The sequence below is a fragment of the Suncus etruscus genome, chromosome 6 (assembly GCF_024139225.1).
Source record: "Suncus etruscus isolate mSunEtr1 chromosome 6, mSunEtr1.pri.cur, whole genome shotgun sequence".
Taxonomy (NCBI): domain Eukaryota; kingdom Metazoa; phylum Chordata; class Mammalia; order Eulipotyphla; family Soricidae; genus Suncus; species Suncus etruscus.
In genome coordinates, this window is record NC_064853.1 from 102,553,102 (window position 1) to 102,575,104 (window position 22,003).

At 38.1% G+C, this 22,003-nt stretch overlaps 1 protein-coding gene across 1 annotated transcript in view; it reads right to left on the reverse strand.

Moving 5' to 3' along the window:
* The window catches only part of CEP63 (centrosomal protein 63), a 36,083-nt gene that overhangs the window by 13,587 nt on the left and 493 nt on the right, over positions 1-22,003 (reverse strand). The window contains exons 2-8 of the mRNA XM_049775977.1: positions 21,794-21,971; positions 18,615-18,710; positions 17,695-17,817; positions 13,089-13,202; positions 11,486-11,719; positions 10,668-10,807; positions 9,383-9,523 (exon numbers count right to left, since the gene is read on the reverse strand). Coding sequence (XP_049631934.1) covers positions 9,383-9,523; positions 10,668-10,807; positions 11,486-11,719; positions 13,089-13,202; positions 17,695-17,817; positions 18,615-18,710; positions 21,794-21,971 — 1,026 coding nt within the window. The remainder of the gene's footprint in view (positions 1-9,382; positions 9,524-10,667; positions 10,808-11,485; positions 11,720-13,088; positions 13,203-17,694; positions 17,818-18,614; positions 18,711-21,793; positions 21,972-22,003) is intronic.

Consider the following 22,003-nt stretch of genomic DNA (forward strand, 5'->3'; position numbering starts at 1 on the left):
AAAATAAAATAAAATAAAAAGTCTACTATTTAAAATTAATTCAAATATGACTAATATTTTTTTCTTCTAAATCAAAGCTTGACTGCCTGGTATGGATCTGCTTGAGACTCAGTGATACCACTTCTTGGCAATTACCACGAGTCCAAAAATGTTAATTCAAAAAGACTGGGGCCAGAAAAACAGTGCAACAAGTAGGACATTTGCCTTGCATGCAGCCAACCCAGTTCAATTCCCTATGGTCTTCTGGGTGAGCCAGGAGTAATTCCTGGGTACATTGCAGGAGTTGTTGAGCATTGTCAAAACCTGAGCACTGTTGGGTATGGCCAAAAAAAAAAAATAGATGAATTACTATGTTCAATGAATCACTATTCACAGTAGCCCAGATTTGGAAGCAATCCCTGTCCAAAAACAAATGAGTGAATGTTATTATTAGTGTATTATTAGTGGTATTATAGTACACAGTGGAATACTAGTCAGCTAATAAGAGGATGAAACTAGAGTTGGGTTCACAACTCATATATAGTTTTTTATCTTTCTTTTTTAATTATTATTATTAAACCACCGTGAGAGAGTTAAAGTTGTTTATGACTGAGTATCAGTCATACAATGTTCCAAAACCCATCCTTTCACTGATGTCCATGTCCCACCACCAATTTCCCACTTCCCTATACCATCACCCAAAGTCTACCTCTATGGCAGACACTTTTCTTCTTCTCTTGCTCTCTTTTCCCCCTTCTTTCCTTTTAGGCACTGTGGTTTGTAATACATTTATTGTAATACATTATTGTCATTATGTTCTAAATTTCCCAGCCCCCTCCATCATTTCTACTGACTTTGAGTATAAGTCTCATACTGTTTTTTTTTTTAATGTCCTGTAAATGAGTACGATCATTCTGTCTATTTCTCTCCTCTGACTTCATTTCACTCAGCACAATACTCTCCATGTCTAAGCAAATTTCATGACTTCATTTTTCCTAATAACTGCATAGTATCCCACTATATTCCACTGATGAAGCACAGATACTTAATCCAATTAGCTACTCTCAGGCAGCTGGGTTATTTCCAGATTCTGGCCATTGTGAATAGTGCTACAATGAAAATATAAGTACAGATGCCTTTTCTGCATTGCATTTTTGGGCCTCCAGGGCATATTCCTAGAAGCAGTATTGCACGGTCTAGTGGAAACTTAATTTCTAGTTTTTTGAGGAATGTTTAGGTTGTTTTCAAAAAGAACTGGACCAGTCCACATTCCCATCAGTACTGAACAAAACATCTGCACCAATGTTGCTCTTATTCTTTTTGAAGTGTGCTAGTCTCTGTGGTGTAATGAGTCTCTGTGGTGTAATGTGATATCACTAGCTGTTTTGGTTTGCATCTCCCTGATGATTAATGATATGGAGCGTTTTTTTTCATGTGTCTTTTGTATTTCTTCTTTGGGAACATTTCTGTTCATCTCTTCTGCCCAGTTTTTGATGGGGCTGGATGTTTTTTCTTGTTCAATTCTACCAGAGCCTTACATATCTTAAATATATTAATCTCTTATCAGATGCATATTAGGTGAGTAATTTCTCTCATTCCATAGGTATTCTTTGTATCCTCGTCATCATTTCCTTTAAAGTGTACTTCTCCCTATTTTTTAAGGTGCACTTCTTACTTTAATATAAGACCATTTGTTTATCTTTGTTTCTACCTGCTTGGTCAGTGGTGTTTCATCCTTGAAGATGCCTTAAGTTCAATATCATGGAGAGTTCTGCCTAAGTTTTCCTCTGTTTCAAATCTGTTATCAAGGTTTGATTTTTACTCATTAGTGTTAGAAAGAGGTGTGAGATTTTTCTTGCCCTTAGCTGAATAGTATTTCCTGTACTAAGAGGCTTTCCTTGCTCCACTTCCTATTTTTTTACTACTTTATAGAAAATTAACTTATCAAATACTTGGGGATCTAATACTGGATTTTCTTTTTTTTTTTTAATTTATTTAAACACCTTAATTACATACATGTGTTTGGGTTTCAGTCATGTAAAGAACACCACCCATCACCAGTGCAACATTCCCATCACCAATGTCCCAAGTCTCCCTCCTCCCCACCCGACCCCCGCCTGTACTCTAGACAGGCTCTCCATTTTCCTCATACATTCTCGTTATTAGGACAGTTCAAAATGTAGTTATTTCCCTAACTAAACTCATCACTATTTGTGGTGAGCTTCCTGAGGTGAGCTGGAACTTCAACCTCTTTTCTCTTTTGTGTCTGACAATTATTATTACAAGGGTGTCTTTCATTTTTCTTAAAACCCACAGATGAGTGAGACCATTCTGCGTTTTTCTCTCTCTCTCTGACTTATTTCACTCAGCATAATAGATTCCGTGTACATCCATGTATAGGAAAATTTCATGACTTCATCTCTCCTGACAGCTGCATAATATTCCATTGTGTATATGTACCAGTTTCTTTAGCCATTCGTCTGTTGAAGGGCATCTTGGTTGTTTCCAGAGTCTTGCTATGGTAAATAGTGCTGCAATGAATATAGGTGTAAGGAAGGGGTTTTTGTATTGTATTTTTGTGTTCCTCGGGTATAGTCCTAGGAGTGGTATAGCTGGATTGTATGGGAGCTCGATTTCCAGTTTTTGGAGGAATCTCCATATCGCTTTCCATAAAGGTTGAACTAGACGGCATTCCCACCAGCAGTGGATAAGAGTTCCTGTCTCTCCACATCCCCGCCAACACTGTTTATTCTCATTCTTTGTGATGTGTGCCATTCTCTGGGGTGTGAGGTGGTATCTCATCGTTGTTTTGATTTGCATCTCCCTGATGATTAGTGATGTGGAACATTTTTTCATGTGTCTTTTGGCCATGTGTATTTCTTCTTTGTCAAAGTGTCTGTTCATTTCTTCTCCCCATTTTTTGATGGGGTTAGATGTTTTTTTCTTGTAAAGTTCTGTCAGTGCCTTGTATATTTTGGAGATTAGCCCCTTATCTGATGGGTATTGGGTGAATAGTTTCTCCCACTCAGTGGGTGGCTCTTGTATCCTGGGCACTATTTCCTTTGAGGTGCAGAAGCTTCTTAGCTTAATATATTCCCATCTGTTAATCTCTGCTTTCACTTGCTTGGAGAGTGCAGTTTCCTCCTTGAAGATGCCTGTAATGTCCTGGAGTGTTTTGCCTATGTGCTGTTCTATGTATCTTATGGTTTTGGGGCTGATATCGAGGTCTTTAATCCATTTGGATTTTACCTTTGTACATGATGTTAGCTGGGGGTCTAAGTTCAATTTTTTGCAAGTGGCTATCCAATTGTGCTAACACCACTTGTTGAAGAGGCTTTCCCTGCTCCATTTAGGATTTCCTGCTCCTTTATCAAAAATTAGGTGATTGTATGTCTGGGGAACATTTTCTGAGTATTCAAGCCTATTCCACTGATCTGAGGACCTGTCCTTATTCCAATACCATGCTGTTTTGATAACTATTGCTTTGTAGTACAGTTTAAAGTTGGGGAAAGTAATTCCTCCCATATTCTTTTTCCCAATGATTGCTTTAGCTATTCGGGGGTGTTTATTGTTCCAAATGAATTTCAAAAGTGTCTGATCCACTTCTTTGAAGAATGTCATGGGTATCTTTAGAGAGATGGCATTAAATCTGTATAATGCCTTGGGGAGTATTGCCATTTTGATGATGTTAATCCTGCCAATCCATGAGCAGGGTATGTGTTTCCATTTCCGTGTGTCCTCTCTTATTTCTTGGAGCAGAGTTTTATAGTTTTCCTTGTATAGGTCCTTCACATATTTAGTCAAGTTGATTCCAAGATATTTGAGTTTGTGTGGCACTATTGTGAATGGGGTTGTTTTCTTAATGTCCATTTCATCCTTATTACTATTGGTGTATAGAAAGGCCATTGATTTTTGTGTGTTAATTTTGTAGCCTGCCACCTTGCTATATGAGTCTATTGTTTCTAGAAGCTTTTTGATAGAGTCTTTAGGGTTTTCTAAGTAGAGTATCATGTCATCTGCAAACAGTGAGAGCTTGACTTCTTCCTTTCCTATCTGGATTCCCTTGATATCCTTTTCTTGCCTAATCGCTATAGCAAGTACTTCCAGTGCTATGTTGAATAGGAGTGGTGAGAGAGGACAGCCTTGTCTTGTGCCAGAATTTAGAGGGAAAGCTTTTAGTTTTTCTCCATTGAGGATAATATTTGCCACTGGCTTGTGGTAGATGGCCTTCACTATATTGAGAAAGGTTCCCTCCATTCCCATCTTGCTGAGAGTTTTGATCAAGAATGGGTGTTGGACCTTATCAAATGCTTTCTCTGCATCTATTGATATGATCATGTGGTTTTTATTTTTCTTGTTATTGATGTTGTGTATTATGTTGATAGATTTACGGATGTTAAACCAGCCTTGCATTCCTGGGATGAAACCTACTTGATCGTAGTGGATGATCTTCTTAACGAGGCATTGAATCCTATTTGCCAGGATTTTGTTGAAGATCTTTGCATCTGCATTCATCAGCGATATTGGTCTGTAATTTTCTTTTTTTGTAGCATCTCTGTCTGGTTTAGGTATCAAGGTGATGTTGGCTTCATAAAAGCTATTAGGAAGTGTTTCTGTTTGTTCAATTTCATGAAAGAGTCTTGCCAAGATTGGCAGTAGTTCCTCTTGGAAAGTTTGATAGAATTCATTAGTGAATACATCTGGACCTGGGCTTTTGTTTTTCAGCAGACATTTGATTACTGTTTTAATTTCATCAATGGTGATGGGGGTGTTTAGATATGCTACATCCTCTTCCTTCAACCGTGGAAGATTATAAGAGTCCAAGAATTTATCCATTTCTTCCAGGTTCTCATTTTTAGTGGCGTAGAGTTTTTCAAAGTAGTTTCTGATTACCCTTTGAATCTCTGTCATATCAGTAGTGATCTCTCCTTTTTCATTCCTGATACGAGTTATCAAGTTTCTCTCTCTCTTTTTCTTTGTTAGGTTTGCCAGTGGTCTATCAATCTTGTTTATTTTTTCAAAGAACCAACTTCTGCTTTCGTTGATCTTTCGGATTGTTTTTTGGGTTTCCACTTCGTTGATTTCTGCTCTCAGCTTTGTTATTTCCTTCTGTCTTCCTATTCTTGGGTCCTTTTGTTGAGCATTTTCTAGTTCTATTAGCTGTGTCATTAAGCTACTCAGGTAAGCTCTTTCTTCCTTCCTGATGTGTGCTTGCAAAGCTATAAATTTTCCTCTCAGTACTGCTTTTGCTGTGTCCCATAAGTTCTGATAGTTTGTGTCTTTATTGTCATTTGTTTCCAGGAACCTTTTGATTTCCTCCTTGATTTCATCTTGGACCCACTGGTTATTGAGCATGAGGCTGTTTAACTTCCAGGTGTTAAAGTGTTTCTTCTGAGTCCCTTTGGAGTTCACAAATAATTTCAGAGCCTTGTGGTCAGCGAAGGTAGTCTGCAAAATTTCTATCCTCTTGATCTTATGGAGGTATGTTTTATGTGCCAGCATGTAGTCTATCCTGGAGAATGTCCCATGTACATTGGAGAAGAATGTGTATCCAGGTTTCTGGGGATGGAGTGTCCTATATATATCCACTAGGCCTCTTTCTTCCATTTCTCTCCTCAGGTCTAGTATATTCTTGTTGGGTTTCAGTCTGGTTGACCTATCCAGTGTTGACAAAGCCGTGTTAAGGTCCCCCACAATTATTGTGTTGTTGTTGATATTATTTTTCAGATTTGTCAACAGTTGTATTAAATATTTTGCTGGACCCTCATTCGGTGCATATATGTTTAGGAGAGTGAATTCTTCCTGCTATACGTACCCCTTGATTAATATAAAATGTCCATCTTTGTCCCTTACAACCTTCCTGGGTATAAAGTTTGCATTATCTGATATTAGTATGGCCACTCCAGCTTTTTTATGGGTGTTGTTTGCTTGGATAATTTTTCTCCAGCCTTTTATTTTGAGTCTATGTTTGTTCTGACTATTCAGGTGCGTTTCTTGTAGGCAGCAGAAGGTTGGATTGAGTTTTTTGATCCATTTAGCCACTCTGTGTCTCTTAACTGGTGCATTTAGTCCATTGACGTTGAGAGAAAGAATTGTCCTGGGATTTAACGCCATCTTTATTTCGAAATTTGGTGTGTCTTTTGGGTAGTCTTGTCTTAGATTAGGTCTTTCAGTTTTTCTCTTAAGACTGGTTTTGTGTCTGTGAAGTTTCTGAGCTGTTTTTTGTCTGTGAAACCATGTATTCTTCCGTCAAACCGGAAAGTGAGTTTTGCTGGGTATAGTATTCTGGGTGAAGCATTCATTTCATTCAGTCTTGTCACAATATCCCACCACTGCTTTCTGGCATTGAGTGTTTCTGGTGACAGGTCTGCTGTAAATCTCAGGGAAGCTTGCTTGAACGTGATTTCCCCTTTTGATCTTGCTGTTTTCAGAATTCTGTCTCTATCTGTGGGATTTATCATTGTGACTAGGATGTGTCTTGGGGTGGTTTTTCTGGGGTCTCTTTTGGTTGGTACTCTTCGGGCATGCAGGATTTGATCACATATATTCTTTAGCTCTGGAAGTTTCTCTTTAATGATGTTCTTGACCGTTGATTCTTCCTGGAAATTTTCTTCCTGGGTCTCTGGGACTCCAATGATTCTTAAGTTGTTTCTGTTGATCTTATCATAGACTTCTATTTTCATCTGTTCCCATTCTTTGACTAATTTTTCCATTGTCTGCTCATTTGCTTTATGTTTTTTGTCCAATCTCTCCTGCTGTATGGAATTGTTATGTATCTCATCTTCCACAGCACCAAGTCTATTCTCAGCTTCTGATACCCTGTCCCAGAGCTTATCCATTTTGTCATTCACTTCGTTTACTGACTTTTTCAGTCCTGTTAGTTGACATGTTATTTCAGTTTGGAGTTTTGTGATTTCTGTCTTCATATTTTCTTGGTTCTTATTAGTGTTCTGTTCAACTCGATCCATGGTTTCTTGGAGGTCTTTGAGCATCTTCCATATTGCTAGTCTAAAGTCCTTATCTGAGAGGTTGATTAGTTGGTTGGTCATTATCTGGTCCTCAGAATTGTCATCTTCATTCTCTATGTCTGATGCTGGCCTGCGCTGTTTCCCCATTGTCACACTTGTATTGTGGGTTTTTCTACGTGTTGTGGTGGTATTCATTGTCTATATGATGCAGGCGGCACACTCCTCTGGCTCCTCCCTTTCTGGATGGGCTGACTTGCCTCTAAGGGAGGGGAGTCCTCCGTGGATGAAGCCTCACACTGGGTCAAATCTTAGGCCCAAGCATGCAACAGAGAAGACAGTCCGGAGAGAAATGTTTGCTTCTGTGATATAGCACCATTCTTAGTGTAATTTTTCCTTCTTGTTGCAATGGTGTTCTTTCCTTAGAAAGAGTGCACGGCCGCGTAGCGAAGCGGAGTGGCCGTGCTCCGCTGGAGCCTCTTTTTGCCCCACTCGCAAGAGTTTCACGCAAGAGGACAGTAGACAGACATATACAGGTCACACTCAGTTTTTCACAGTTGGGCCCCACTGGGCCGGTGTACTTTCGTGGATTTTCCCCGCCTGGTGTCACACACAGGGAGCCGGCTTTTGCAAAGTCTTGCCAGTTTTCATGCTCTGTAGTCCCTCCCTGAAAATGGCCTCTGGGCGAGCGAGTTTTCTGGAGCCTCTTTTTGCCCCACTCGCAAGAGTTTCACGCAAGAGGACAGTAGACAGACATATACAGGTCACACTCACAGTTTTTCACAGTTGGGCCCCACTGGGCCGGTGTACTTTCGTGGATTTTCCCCGCCTGGTGTCCTAATACTGGATTTTCAATTTTATTTCGTGATCTGAGAATCTGTCTTTATTCCAATACCTTGCCATTTTAATTACTGCAGCTTCACAGTAAAGTTTGAGGGGCCAGAGTGATAGCACAGTGGTAGGGCTTTTGTTAGCACACAGCCAACACCGGATGGACCCTGGTTCAATTCCCGGTATCCCCTATGGTCCCCTGAACCTGCCAGGGGCAACTTCTGAGTGCAGATCTGAGTAACCCCTGAGCACCGGTGGGTGTGACCCAAAAACAAACAAACAAACAAAAAAAAACATAGTAAAGTTTGAAGTTAGGAAAAGCAAAGCCTCCCATCTTCTTTTCCCCAAGGATGCTTCAGCTATTTGTGGAAATTTATTGTTCCTTATGAATTTCAGAAGTGTTTGAACTATTTATTTGGAAAACATTATGGGTATCCTTATAAGAACTGCCCTAAATTTGTACAATGTTTTGGGTGTTATTGCCATTTTAATGATGCTAATCCTTCCAATTCATGAGAAGGGAATATGTTTCCATTTCCTCGTGTCCTCTTTAATTTTTTTGAAGTAGATTTTTGTAGTTTTCTTTGTGTAGGACTTTTTTTTTTTTTTTTTTTTTTTTATGAGAACTGAGTTTTTAAGTTTCCCAGGGAAGGAAACCTGGAGACATAAGTGGAAGTATACTAGCCCTCTATGGTAGGTGTAGTGTTGGTACAGTAGATGTTAGAAACATGACTATTAATAGCACTGTAAATGACTTAAGCCTAAATACACGCCGAAGCAATTTTTTTTTTTTTTGGCTTTTGAGTCACACTGGGCAATGCTCAGGGCTTTCTTCTAGCTCTACGCTCAGAAATTGCTCCTGGCAGGCTCGGGGACCATATGGGATGCCGAAATTCAAACCACTGTCCTTCTGCATGCAAAGCAAATGCCTTACCTCCATGCTTTCTCTCCAGCCCTGAAGCAATTTTAAAAAAGAAAATGTCAGGGCCAGAGAGATAGCATGGAGGCAAGGCGTTTGCCTTGCATGCAGAAGGACGTTGGTTCAAATCCTGGCATTCAATATGGTTCCCTGAGCCTGCCAGGGGCAATTTCTGAGCATAGAGCCAGGAGTAGCCCCTGAGCGCTGCTGGGTGTGACCCAAAAACGAAAAACCAAAAAAAGAAAAAGAAAAAAAAAATGTCTTCAATTTGAAAAACAAATGAAAAAAAAAAAAAAAAAAAGACAACAACCCAGGGTCAGAGAGAGAGTACAGCAAGGTAAGTCAAGACTTTCCTTGCATGCAACACACGCAGTTCAGCATCATATTTGAAAATCGGTCCCCTGAGCTCTTCCAATAGTATTTAGTGGTATTTCCAATGATTGGTTTTCAATAACCAGTATATTGGGTTACGTTTTGTTACTATGCTCGCATCAATCTCTGAAGAGCTGGATCGTGTATGCACACAAGCACCTTCTTCATTATACTATCTCACTGGCCCCAGATGTTAGGCCATATACAGATGCTAGATTTTAAAAATAGATATTTTATGAATACCATTACTTTATTAATATAATAAAATCATTTTAATAAATCTGAACATTATTTAAGTGTGTATAGAATTATCTACCTGGTTTCTAAACGAGTCACCTCTGCCTGCAGAAGTTCTTCACTAGAGTGGGTAAAATCCAGATGAGAGAGCACATTCTCTAAGTCCTCGTGCCCTTGAGAGGAGTACTTCCTTTCTGCTGTCTGAGGATCCTCTAATGACCTATACAGAAACACAGGAGAACTATTAACCTTTTATATTTGCAAGCCCAAGCCAATACACAATCGGTTTATATTTCCCAATTGTTTCTAGTAAAGACCTTCTTGGAAGCTTTGTGTCTCTCCTGTGTCTGAAAAGAACACAGGGAGAATAAGGAGAGAAGGGATGATTTTTCTCAAAAGATAGCAGCAGCTCACTTCTCCCTCATGAACTCTCTGGGATTTGGTCTGATTTTTCAAAGAAAGTAAGATAAAGTGACAAAAATCACTTTGTTCATACTTCAAACCTTGGGTTAAAAACTTTAAGTTACAGGAGAGCTCTGACTAGAACAAAAATGTGTATCAGATTTAAACCATGCAGAGCTCCTTAAAACAAAATAATGACTATAAAATAATAAAACAGATGCTTAATGTCAAACCAACAAATGGCTCAAGTGACTAGTAGATACCAAAGATCAAAATATTTTACTGAAACAAACAGATGAACTAAATAAAACAAAAATAAACTTCTGAACTATTATTAGTGGTTACCAGAAGGGAAAGGGTAGGAGTGGGGTAGATATAGACAAAGCTGGTAAGTGTATGAAATCCAATTCTGCCCTTTTAATGCACATGCGCACACACACATAAATCAGTGACACTGCACTTTTAGGTCATAAGTATAAATAATTCGCCTAAAGATATAAAATATTATTTTACTTTAATCATACACATTAGTCTTTTCTGATTATAAAGCAATTCGAAAGAAAAAAACAATCTTTGTTATCAAGGGAATAGGAACTTTAAAGATGTGAAAACTATATGAGCAATTTGTGAATATAAATAATTCTTGTTTCTTTTGGGGTCACATCCTCTAAGGGTGCTAAGGGCTTATTCCTAGTTCTGTGCTCAAGGATCACTCCTCAACAGGAATCAAATCTGGGGTGGCTAAATACAATGCAGTAACTCCCCAGCTATACTATTTCTCCAACCCTGTGTGAATATAAATCTTTTTATGAAAACATTCAAAATTCATTAGATTGCCATATTTGTTTCATTAGTATTTGTATATTTAATTAATACCTTATATTTATATTTAATACCTTAAAAAGTCACCTGTTTGCTGAAACAAATTTTTTAATTCTCAAAAGATTAAATATTAAATATACCTTATAGTTTCCACTGTGTGTTGAGTATCAGTGGCCTTTAATTTTACTTGTAATTTCTCCTTCTGCATTGTTGCTGTATGATCGAAACTTTCTTGTGACTGAATAGCTGCCATCAGTTCTCTCTTTTCTTCTCGAAGCACCTAAAAAATATTCAGGGAGAAAAGTCAGATGTTATTAAATTTTTTCTTTGTGAGATAATAAAGTCAAGAATCAGATTGTGGGGCCAGAGAGATAGCACAGCAGTAGGGTGTTTGCCTTGTATGCAGCTGACCCAGGAGGGACTTGATTCGATTCCTAGGGCCCATATGGACCCCCAGTCTGCCAGGGGCAATTTCTGAGTGCAGAGCAAGGAGTGGCTCCTGAGCGCCACTGGGTGTGGCCCAAGAACCAATCAACCAATTAACCAATCAATAAATAAAGTTTAAAAAAAATCAGATTGTAAGTTATATAACAGATACAATGTAAGTAAGGTTATTAATATCCAATCCACCAGCACAGAGCAGGGAAGAAATCAGAGATTTTGGAACTTAGTTCTACATTTTTTTCTAGTGATAATGGCATTACAATTTGAGTTTCTTGCCACCTGGAGATTTTATATAGTGTTTCAACAAACGTAAGTTAAATTCTGAAATTATGTATCACTCAGTAATTTCTAACTATATGGCATTTTTTTAATCTGCCAAACAAATTTAATGAAATACTGTACCAACTTGATGGTACAGTCTAGCTGATGACATCAAAGTGTGAACCACTGACGCTATATACTGGTATCACATGCTAAAACATTATGATACAATAACAGTAATTTTAGAGCAAACCTCCAACAGTTTTTCTGATTCCCTCAGTTTTTCTTCTTTATGCCGTTGCTCTTGTACAATATTCACATTGGTTCCAACCAAGTCATTGATCCTTATGGTGAGGCGCTCTATTTCCAGCTCATTGGCACAGATCGTATCATTAGCTCGCTGCAGCTTACTGCTCAGGTGCTGAATTTCTGACTGGCTGGATATCTCCATAGACTCTAATTTCTGTTTTCGATTGGCAAGCTGAGCCTAGAAACAGAGATTACCAATAGGTTAAAGTGGAATGATAAAGTATACTCAGTGAGTAAAGAAAACTAAGAACTGAGTTTTACATCAAAATCTCCTCTCACTATTACTTTTCATGCAGCATTTAGATACAGCAATGCATGAGAAGGAAATACATATTTGGAAGAAAGACAAAAACTGTCCAAACTTTTAACAAATAACATAACGATGCAGCAACCAAAAAAAGGAAACAAAGAGAATCTCTGAAATTAATCAGCAATTACAAAACATTTACTAGAGATAGGATTAAACTATAACACAATGAATATCTGAAATCATAAATAACAAACATTATCGCATTCCCATTAACTTCTTAAAAAATAAAATTAGAGCATAATGATATCCTCTAGCTCTTCATGCTTGTATAGAGCGTAAGCTAGATTAAAATATAAAATATAAAATCTAGGCCTAGATATCCTGGATTTTGTTGACTGCCCTGATTGCCTTGCTTCTTGTAGCCTGAAGAATCATATTTTCTCCTTGAGACTGTTATGGGCCCTTACTGCCAGAATGGAGTCATTCAAGGACAAGCCATTCTTGGTATTCAGTTACTTCAGGTAGATGACCGAAGCCAATAAATTATTAAGACATATAAGCAGCACATATTCAAATTAAATAAAATCCACCTAGCTATCTTAATTTACCAGTCTGTTTCCTTGTTCTATAAAACCGAGGAAACCACAGCTTTTGTATTTCTCATGATTACTAAACAGGTAATAAATTAACTGTATTCCAGATAACTGCATCTGAGAGAAACTTGAGGCCAAGAAGACAGAGTCTAGCAGATTATAGATGACCCTGAATATTCATTTCTGTGGTCTTTTTCCCTGTTATATTCTTGGCTTTTAATAAGCAAATAAAATAAATATACTCTAGGAAGAAATATATGTAAGTGGCTTTTTGTTTTTGCTTATTATTGATTCCTCTCTAAAAAGGACTATTGCTGCCAGAAGCCTACTGTTTTCAGTTAGTGTGCAAACTGACACAGCACAAACACATCTAACAATGTGTTCAAACAAGCAGGAAGTGCCTGGCTGAAGCATTATGCCTGCCAAGATCCCCTAAAATATCAGAGAAGGAGCAAGACACAAAGGAAGTACCAGAGAACTATTGACAGAGAAGGAAAGAAAAAAAGAGGAAGAACGGAAGATCCCAAGAATAGATGATTTATATTCATAAATGAGAATGAGATTCTCTTAGGATGAGAATTCAAGACAATGAAGTAAGAGATGGAAGCGCAAGTGAGGGACTTTGATCATGTGGGTTGAATTAGGTAGCTCAAGTTTAATCCCAACCTCTCAGTCTCTTATTATTAAAAATGTATTTAACCTACCTGAATTATCTCTGATTGTTCAGCCAGAGCCTTCCTTTGTGCCTCCAAAGAAGATACCTGTTGCTGATAAATCAGGCGTTGTTTCTCCCAGTCCAGTGATTTCTGACGAAATTCCTGAAGAGGCAATTAAAGTACTTAACTCCTAAGTGCTTGTCCTTACTGGCACTGCTTCCCAGGTTCACTTTACTCTCATTTATCTCCACATCCCTGGATATACACCCCTTTCTCCACAGCAGGAGTGCCATTACTCACTTAGCTGACAGAACTATAACATATACTGAATTTCTTGCATACTGTGCCCCGATATGTCTTTCTAAATTTAACACCCTAACAGTGATTGCATGAAGCACTGAGTCCATGGTGATTTTCACAGATTTGCTGCCACCTAAGGGTCATTAAACTATTTCAGGGATTTGTTTGTTTGTTTTTGCAGAAAATCAATGCTAAGATACTAAAATTCCATAGAAATATATATTCCTCACCAAACTATTGATATTCAAAACCCTGTTCAGGAATTGAACATACTTAATTAAATTCAAATCCCTCAGTAGCCCAATTATTACTTCTTAGTATCTAAAAATCAGAAACAAAATAGATTCAAGTAACATAATAACATCCTTTGGTATTCAAAATTGTATAATCATAACAGAACTGCAAACTTGGGGAATAAGAAAGATCTGTGTTAAAGAATGAGAGAAGTAGAATGCCTGTTGTGAATACAGGCAGGGGTGAGGGCTGTGGGGGACATTGGTGGTGGGAATGTTGCACTGGTAAAGGAGGGTATTCTGTTTATGACTGAAACCCAACTACAAACTTGCTTGTAATCAAGGTGCTTAAATATTTATATATTTAAAACAATAAAGATCTGTACTAAAAATTAACAGATAAAATCCAAATAAGTTATGATCAAGAAAGCATTTCTGCTATTTCTGAAAATGGTGCATATCAAAGAAAAAGGAAATTCAATCTTTCTATCTTTTTCTGAGCCTTCATCTCCTAAAACTTCCCAATAGCTTGGGGTAATTATAATTACACTAATTTTCTTAATAATCATTTATTCAATTATACTAGATATGCAGGTACTATCTACATGTTAGAGCTGTAACATTTAAAAAAAAGAAAATCCTAGCATCATTTATGTGAAAAGCAATAACCAATATATTTATTGTATAGTACAATACATGGCAATACAGGCTTTACAGAAAATAAAACATGGAGAGTACAGAGATTTGAGACAAGATTTTAAAAGGTAGATAAGTAGTTTTCTGGACAGAGGAAATAGCAAGAACAAAGACCCTTAAATGGAAGCACTCTGATATGTTTAAGGAAGAACAAGGCATGTGAAGCATGTATATAGCAATATACAGACAGAGCCAGAAACAGTAAAGTAGGTAAAGTGCTTGCTTTTTATTACTACATATGGTGCCCCAAGTACCATCAAGAGTGATTCCTGAACACAGGCCCAGGAGTAAATCCTGACTACTTCTAGGTGTAACATCAAAAAAAAAAAATCTTTTAGGACAATATAATTCATTTTTGTTGTTGTTTGTTTTGTTTTTAAGCACCCTACAGTGCACAGGAGTTACTACTGGCTTTGTACTCAGGAATCACTCCTGGCAGGCTCAGGGTGAGATGCTGGGGATCAAACCGGGTCAGTTGCATGCAACTACCTCTTCAGTCCCTAATACAATTTTTTTGTGAATGTGTGTGGAAGAAAATATGTTCTAAATTTAATGTTCAAAAAATATGATATATAAAATTGTAAAACAAATTATATCAATAAATGTATATAATGCATAGGAATAAATGTGGTTATATATAACTGTAAACCAAAGAAATTTATAGTTGTAAATCAGTACAAATTTTATTACTGAACATTAGGGAAAAGATAAAAAGTGATAGCACAGCAGTAAGGCACCTGACTTGCACATGGTCAACCCACATTCAATTCCTGGCATCCAATATGGTCCCCTGAGCTGCCAAAGTGATTTCCTGAGTAAAGAGGTGGAGAGGTGGGGGGGGGGGGAGAGAGAGAGAGAGAGAGAGAGAGAGAGAGAGAGAGAGAGAGAGAGAGAGAGAGAGCACATAAAGAAACATGAAGCATATTGAAGAGCAAGAACGTAAGTGTTTTTTTGGGAAAATAGCAGTGTCACTGAAGAAAGAGAGAGAAACAGAGAGAAAGAAAGAGAAAGAGAGAGAGAAAGAAAAAGAGAGAGAGAACATGAAGGAACATGAAGCATATTGAAGAATAAGAATCTGAGTGTTTTTTTAGGGGGGAAGCCAGTGTCACTGAAGAGAAATGTGGCAGATACATGTAATGCTACAATTCTAAGCTCTTTAAATGTATAAAAGTATTGAGATGTAAAACATAAACAAATGCCAAAATGTTAGGCAGTAATAATATAATGGCATTAATGGAAGACAAATCATTCTGAGGAAAAATGACAACCATCAAAGATGCTACAAATACAATAATGTTTCTCAAATTAGAGTCAGCTAGGAAGGTGGATAAAAAAATTCAGGTACTCAGAACCCATGTCACACTAAATCCAAATCTAAGTGATTCTCAACTACTCCAGAAAACCCATGACACTGAAAACAGAGGTGAGAGGCACACTCAAGGGGCAAAGACTGAGCCTTGTGTTACCAATATATATATTGGTTTTTGGGCCACACCCAGCGATGCTCAGAGGTTACTCCTGGCTGTCTGCTGAGAAATAGCTCCTGGCAGGGACGGGGGACCATATGGGACACCGGGATTCGAACCAACCACCTTTGGTCCTGGATCAGCTGCTTGCAAGGCAAACGCCACTGTTCTATCTCTCTGGGCCCTCTTTATATATTCTTTTTTTTTTTTTTTTTTTTTAAGTTTTTGGGCCACACCCGGCAGTGCTCAGGGGTTACTCCTGACTGTCTGCTCAGAAATAGCTCCTGGCAGGCACGGGGGACCATATGGGACACCAGGATTCGAATCAACCACCTTTGGTCCTGGATTGGCTGCTTGCAAGGCAAACGCCGCTGTGCCATCTCTCCAGGCCCACTTTATATATTCTTAACAGTGTTGAGTCACTCACTCTTTTCCCTGAAACCCTCCAGAATCAATGTAGACAACATTCATGTTTAAAAAAATCAGCAAAGAAGGTAAACAGCTTACTACGTATAAGCAGAAATAAAATGAATAAGCTAATACATAGAACATTCTGCACAAAAATGTCCTGAACTTTCAACATTTCCTTACTTCATTATTCTTTATTAAAAATTTTTAAATAGGGGCCGGGCGGTGGCGCTAAAGGTAAGGTGCCTGCCTTGCCTGCGCTAGCCTTGGACGGACCGCGGTTCGATCCCCCGGTGTCCCATATGGTCCCCCAAGCCAGGAGCGACTTCTGAGCACATAGCCAGGAGTAACCCCTGAGCGTTACCGGGTGTGGCCCAAAAACCAAAAAAAAAATTTTAAATAAATTCTTTAATTGAATCACTATGAAATACAAAATTGCTCATGATTAAGTTCATAAAATATAGTCATATAACGTACCTTTCACCAGTTCACATTTCCTGCCACCAATGTCCTGTTTCTCTTCTGTCCTACCCACTGCCTTCTCCCCTGCCTGTAGCAAACATCCATCCACCCTCCCTCCCTCCCTCTCTCTCACTTCCCTCTCTCTCCCCCTTTCCTCTGTCCTTCTTTCCCTCTCCCCCTCTCCCTTCCTTTCCCTCCCATCCTTCTCTTCATCTCCCTCTCCCTAGTTTCCCTCTCTCTCCCCCTTTCCTCTGTCCTTCCCTCCCTCTCCACAGTAAAGGGAGTCCATTGTAGGTTATTCACTGAGGAGGTATCATATATATCCTTTCAGCACATTAAGTAATTCTTTTTTTTTCTTTAAGTACCATGATTACAAGTGTGATTGTAGTTGGGTTTCAATCATAAACAGAACTCCCCCTTCACCAGTGCAACATTCCCACCACCAATGCCCCCCCATTCCCAACCCTGACCTGTATTCGAGACAGACATCCTACTTCTCTCACTCATTAAGACTGTCATGATTTGTTAATGTAGTTATTTCCCTAACTGAACTCACCACTCTTTGTGCTGAGCTTCATACTGTGAGCTGAACATTCAGTCCCTCATCTCTATTGTCTACATTAAGTAATTCTTAAGGTAAGAACACTGCCCATGAGACTGCTACTTGGACAGATGTAATTCCTTCTCAAAATTATCACTGGGGGTACACTAACCCTTCATGTGTGGAAGAAAACCAGGCTGCACATGTTCAGAATTCCTCATCCCCGGTCCCTTAACATCAGTTTGAATCCCAATCTCTCCTTTTAATTCCATTCATTTCAAAACCAAAACATGTCTCCATACATTTTCAAAAGAACTCTAAGGGTTGGACTGCCCTGTTGAGAACTCTTGATAGCCAGTAACTCATTCAACCACAAGGAACCAGCAGATAAGATGATATACAGAAGGTCACTGTCCTACATTTGAAATAGCTCAGTGGCAGTCCTTGAGATGGTAGAAAATTGGTTTCAGGAAACAGCACTATTACAAACCATATTTTCTTCATGAAGGCTGACAATCACTAGGAACAAATTATTACTGTGAACATACCTCTATTTTTCCAGTTAACCTTTCAATTTCAGACCGATCTTCCCTGTGATTTTTGGTGTTTCCTCTGAAGTCTCTTACATGCTTTTTCTGTAGTTTTTCATAACTTCTCTTCAGTCTGCCTAACTGTAGACACAGTTATTTCTAGACTTAAAATTTAAGAATTTATAAACAATGATGGAGGAACAAACTGAAAGCAAAAAGTATTGCTAAATAGTACTATTGATACCAAATTAAGTTAAAAATGCATATTAGAAAAACTCAAATCTATGTATAAAAGATATACTGAAAGAAAAAAAGAAAAAATTAAGTATAAAGCAAAATTTTTATTAAAATATTAATTTTATTACAATAGTCTTGTATGTAAGGACTCCATAACTCACCTATATTAAGGTAAAAAAAAATAATAATGCCTCTTTTCCTTGGCCTGTGTTTCTTAAAACATTCTCCTGAGAAAGACTGATATTCATTAAACAGGAAAGGAATACTTTGAAATTAAATAAAAATTAAAACAGGTTTACCCAAACTAAGTACAGAATAAAATGAGCTAATATAAGCTTATTTTTGTATTTATCCCAAAATGCTTTTGAAATATTTGCATCTATTATGTTACATCTTCAAAATTAAAATGTTTAATCTAATTCTGATATCAATACTTTCACAGCATTACACAAAAACAGAACTTTTTCTTTTGGTCACTCTATTGAGAAACACTTTTTAGAATTCCTATCTATAATAATATATAAATATGTACTATATACTTAAGCAGATTCTTTGCCTAAATTTAAGAAAAGAGAGAGATCTCCACCTCTTTCCTCCTTTATGATAAGTATTGTCCTCTTTATGACGTAGAACTGGTTCATTAAAAAAATTCTCAAAGATTAAAGAGATTTATACAACATGTAATAAAACTAAAATCTCACTTCTTCCTGTAGTTTCTTTAATTCCTGCTTATATTCTATAGTCATTTCTTGCTTGTTTTTTTCATTTTCTTCTATCTGCTGACTCAATGCTCCAACCTAGAATCAGAGAAGTGGTAGATATATATTGTTATTATTCACTCCTCTTACTAGGTCTTCCAACTTTGCTGGACCCTTGAAGGTAAGAGCAGTAGAACTGTCCTTTACAACCAACCCAATCCCAGCAGTGTAATCAGAAAACTCATAAAACATTCACTTCCAAAATGAGTTGTTTATACGATACTATTCCAAGTAAACTCTGCAGGCAGACTAAAGTTGGTCAAACTGCAATCCAATAGAAAAAAGGAGCATGAGGCAGAATATAAATTAGTCAAGTCATAAAACACACTGTTCAATACAAATAACATTTTTTATATAGCAAAGTTTTCTATGAAGTGAAGGAGATGCAATGTAAAGAATTACATATATACTGGGGGAGAGGTCACACCATACTCAAGGGACTGTATGAGGTGCAAGGGATCAAATCAGGGTCAGAACATGTATAGGGAGCACTTTAACTTTCTGTATCTCTCTGGCTCATCAAAATTATTTATAATGATTTATACCTAGACTATTTCTAGGCCTATAACTTTCAAACAAATACAAATGACAAATCTTAAAGTTCTATTTTCTAGCTTGCCTAATCATATACTGTTCAAAGTAGATTAAAAACATATTATAAAGACAATTTCACAACCTGTATAAACGACATTTTCATTATGAGATTTTAGAAAATTACTTTAAACTTAATTTTCAGCAAACAATCAATAAGGTTGCGTATTGACTAAGTTCTGACTCTGGCTTTGATATTTTAAATACATGTTTGTTTTTCTGTTTCTTTTTGATTCTTGTTATTTACACAACGTTCTTTTGTTGGGTTACTATTTTGTTTGAATTTCTGAGCTTCTTAAATCTAACAGACTAGAAAAGTTTTCAGATATAATCAGACAATGAATCCTACCCACCCTCTTTACTCATCCTTAGACTCCTAAAATGAGGATTTTTGTTTTTCTTAAAATTATCCCCTGGGCCTATTGTCTTCTTTGTTTTGGGGCCATACCCAGTCATGATCAGGGTTTACTATATCCTGGCTCTATACTCACAGATCTCTCCTAGAAGTGTTCAGGGGACCGTATCTGGTACAAGAGATGATCTCTCACACAGGTCAGCTGTTAGCAAGGAAAGCACTTTGCCCACTGTACTATATCTCCAGGCCCTTATTTTAATTAATTTAAAAATTCTCTTTTGGGGCCAGAGCAATAGTACAGCACACAGGGCATTTGCCTTACATGTAGCCGACCTAGGTTTAAATCCCCAGCATCCCATTTGGTCCCCATAACCTGCCAGGAATGATTTCTGAATGCAAGAGCCAGGAGTATGCCGAATGCTGCCAGGTGTGCCCCCCCCCCCCAAAAAAACAACAACAACAAAAAAAAAAAACACTGTTCTTCAATATTTGATTCTTTTTAGGGGGAGGCTCCCAAGCCATGCTGATGAGGCTCAGAGCTAACTTCCAATGGTACATGGCTAACCTTTCCAAAAGTTCAGTGGCAGGGCCTTAGGAAGGGCCAAGAGTGCCATACCAGCACTGTTTGAAAGTTACAGAACCACACTGAATGATGCTTGGAACCTTCAGGACTATACCCAGCAATGTCTGGGAGACTTTATGGTGCCAGGGATCAAAACTAAATCAAGCATATGAATGCATACATGCACCCTAAACCCTCTTTTGTCTCCCCAGTTTCAATTATCTTATCCTCTTGCCTACCAATTCATTCCTTGGCTTCTGTCACTTTGCTCTTGAGTCCTCCAGCAATGCAGTTCAGTTTGGTGACTTTTATCAGACTCTACTTCACTTCTCCTTTCTTTGTTGGACATCTCACCCTTTTTTGTTGTTGTTTTTTTGTTTGTTTGTTTGTTTTTGGGCCACACCCGGTGACACTCAGGGGTTCCTCCTGGCTATGTGCTCTGAAATCACTCCTGGCTTGGGGGACCATATGGACACCGGGGGATAGAACCGGGATCCATCCTAGGCTAGTGCACACAAGGCAGGCACCTTATGGCTTGCATCACTGCTCCAGCCCCATGGATATCTCTTCTATTACTTTCCTCAATTCATGGAACATCCTTACCACTGTCACTTTGAAGTCTTCATAGCTAGCTCTTGGGTGTTTAGAAGCCTTTCTAGGCTTTTATTTTCATTCACTGTTTTGAGTGGGCTCTTCCAATTTTTCATTGTCTGGTGATGGTTACATGCAGGCTTGGTTGAAAATCTAATGCTCAGATCTCTCAATTCCACACAGAGCTTGGGGCCTCTGTTTATGTTATTTTTGAATACTGCCAAAAACTTTCAGTTCAGATCCATGCTGGAACGCCCCCCTCCTACTCATCCCTATGATACCCTGTTCTCATATCCCAGTACCTCACCCTGAGCCCATTGCCAGAGCCCTTAAGTTTGGACAGTCAAGCATAAAACTAGTCTTCCCTTATTCTCCAGAGCATGACTCTTCTCTGACTTTGAGCTCAGATGCAAAGTGGGGAGACTTCTCCTGGAGTAGGCAATGTTGGTGAATTGCCTCTCTGCCTAGAGCTGTAACTGTGTACCCTCTTCAACTGCTGGCCTGAGACTTTTCCAGACTAGTCGTGCACTGCTCATGTTTTATATAAGTAGAGATTCCTAAGACAAGATTTTCAGCCCACCTCTTCCCTGACTACAACCTGTGCCTGCATTTATCATGCATTCCTCCTCCATACCAACCCACCTTCTTCATCTATCCTGTCACACCAATAAGGCTCCTTAAAAGTTCCTGAAGACTCTCTTTTCCCAAGCATTTCTGTGGGGCTACAAATTATTTCTGCATTTTTCTACAGTTTGAATCCAATTTTATTCAGAGGATATAATCTTGCACAAACTTGGCCCTGCTTCCTCCACCCTTCATAAGAAGGAATACGTGCCATATGTGAACAAGGTATCATGATCCCCAAAGATAAATTTTCTAAAATGTGATGATCCTTGAAATATTAATGTTGTCATGTTACAAAATTAAAACAAAACAGAACCTTAGAAATACTTTCTTTTAAAAAATACTTAACATATCTAACATAAAAAGCAAATTAAAATAAAATCAAATCCATAAATTTACCTCTTTCTGTTTCATCTCTAACTGGCCCCTCAGAGTCTTAACTTCCTGTTCACGGATGTTCAAGCAAGTTTCAAGGGCATGTGTCTGTCCCTCCCATTCAGACTTTTTATGAGCCACCATTATGTCAATTTGTTTCATGAGCTCCTGTAATTCTGCTTCACAGGATGTCAAAAAGCCCCTAAAAATAAAAACATATATTGAGAACATATA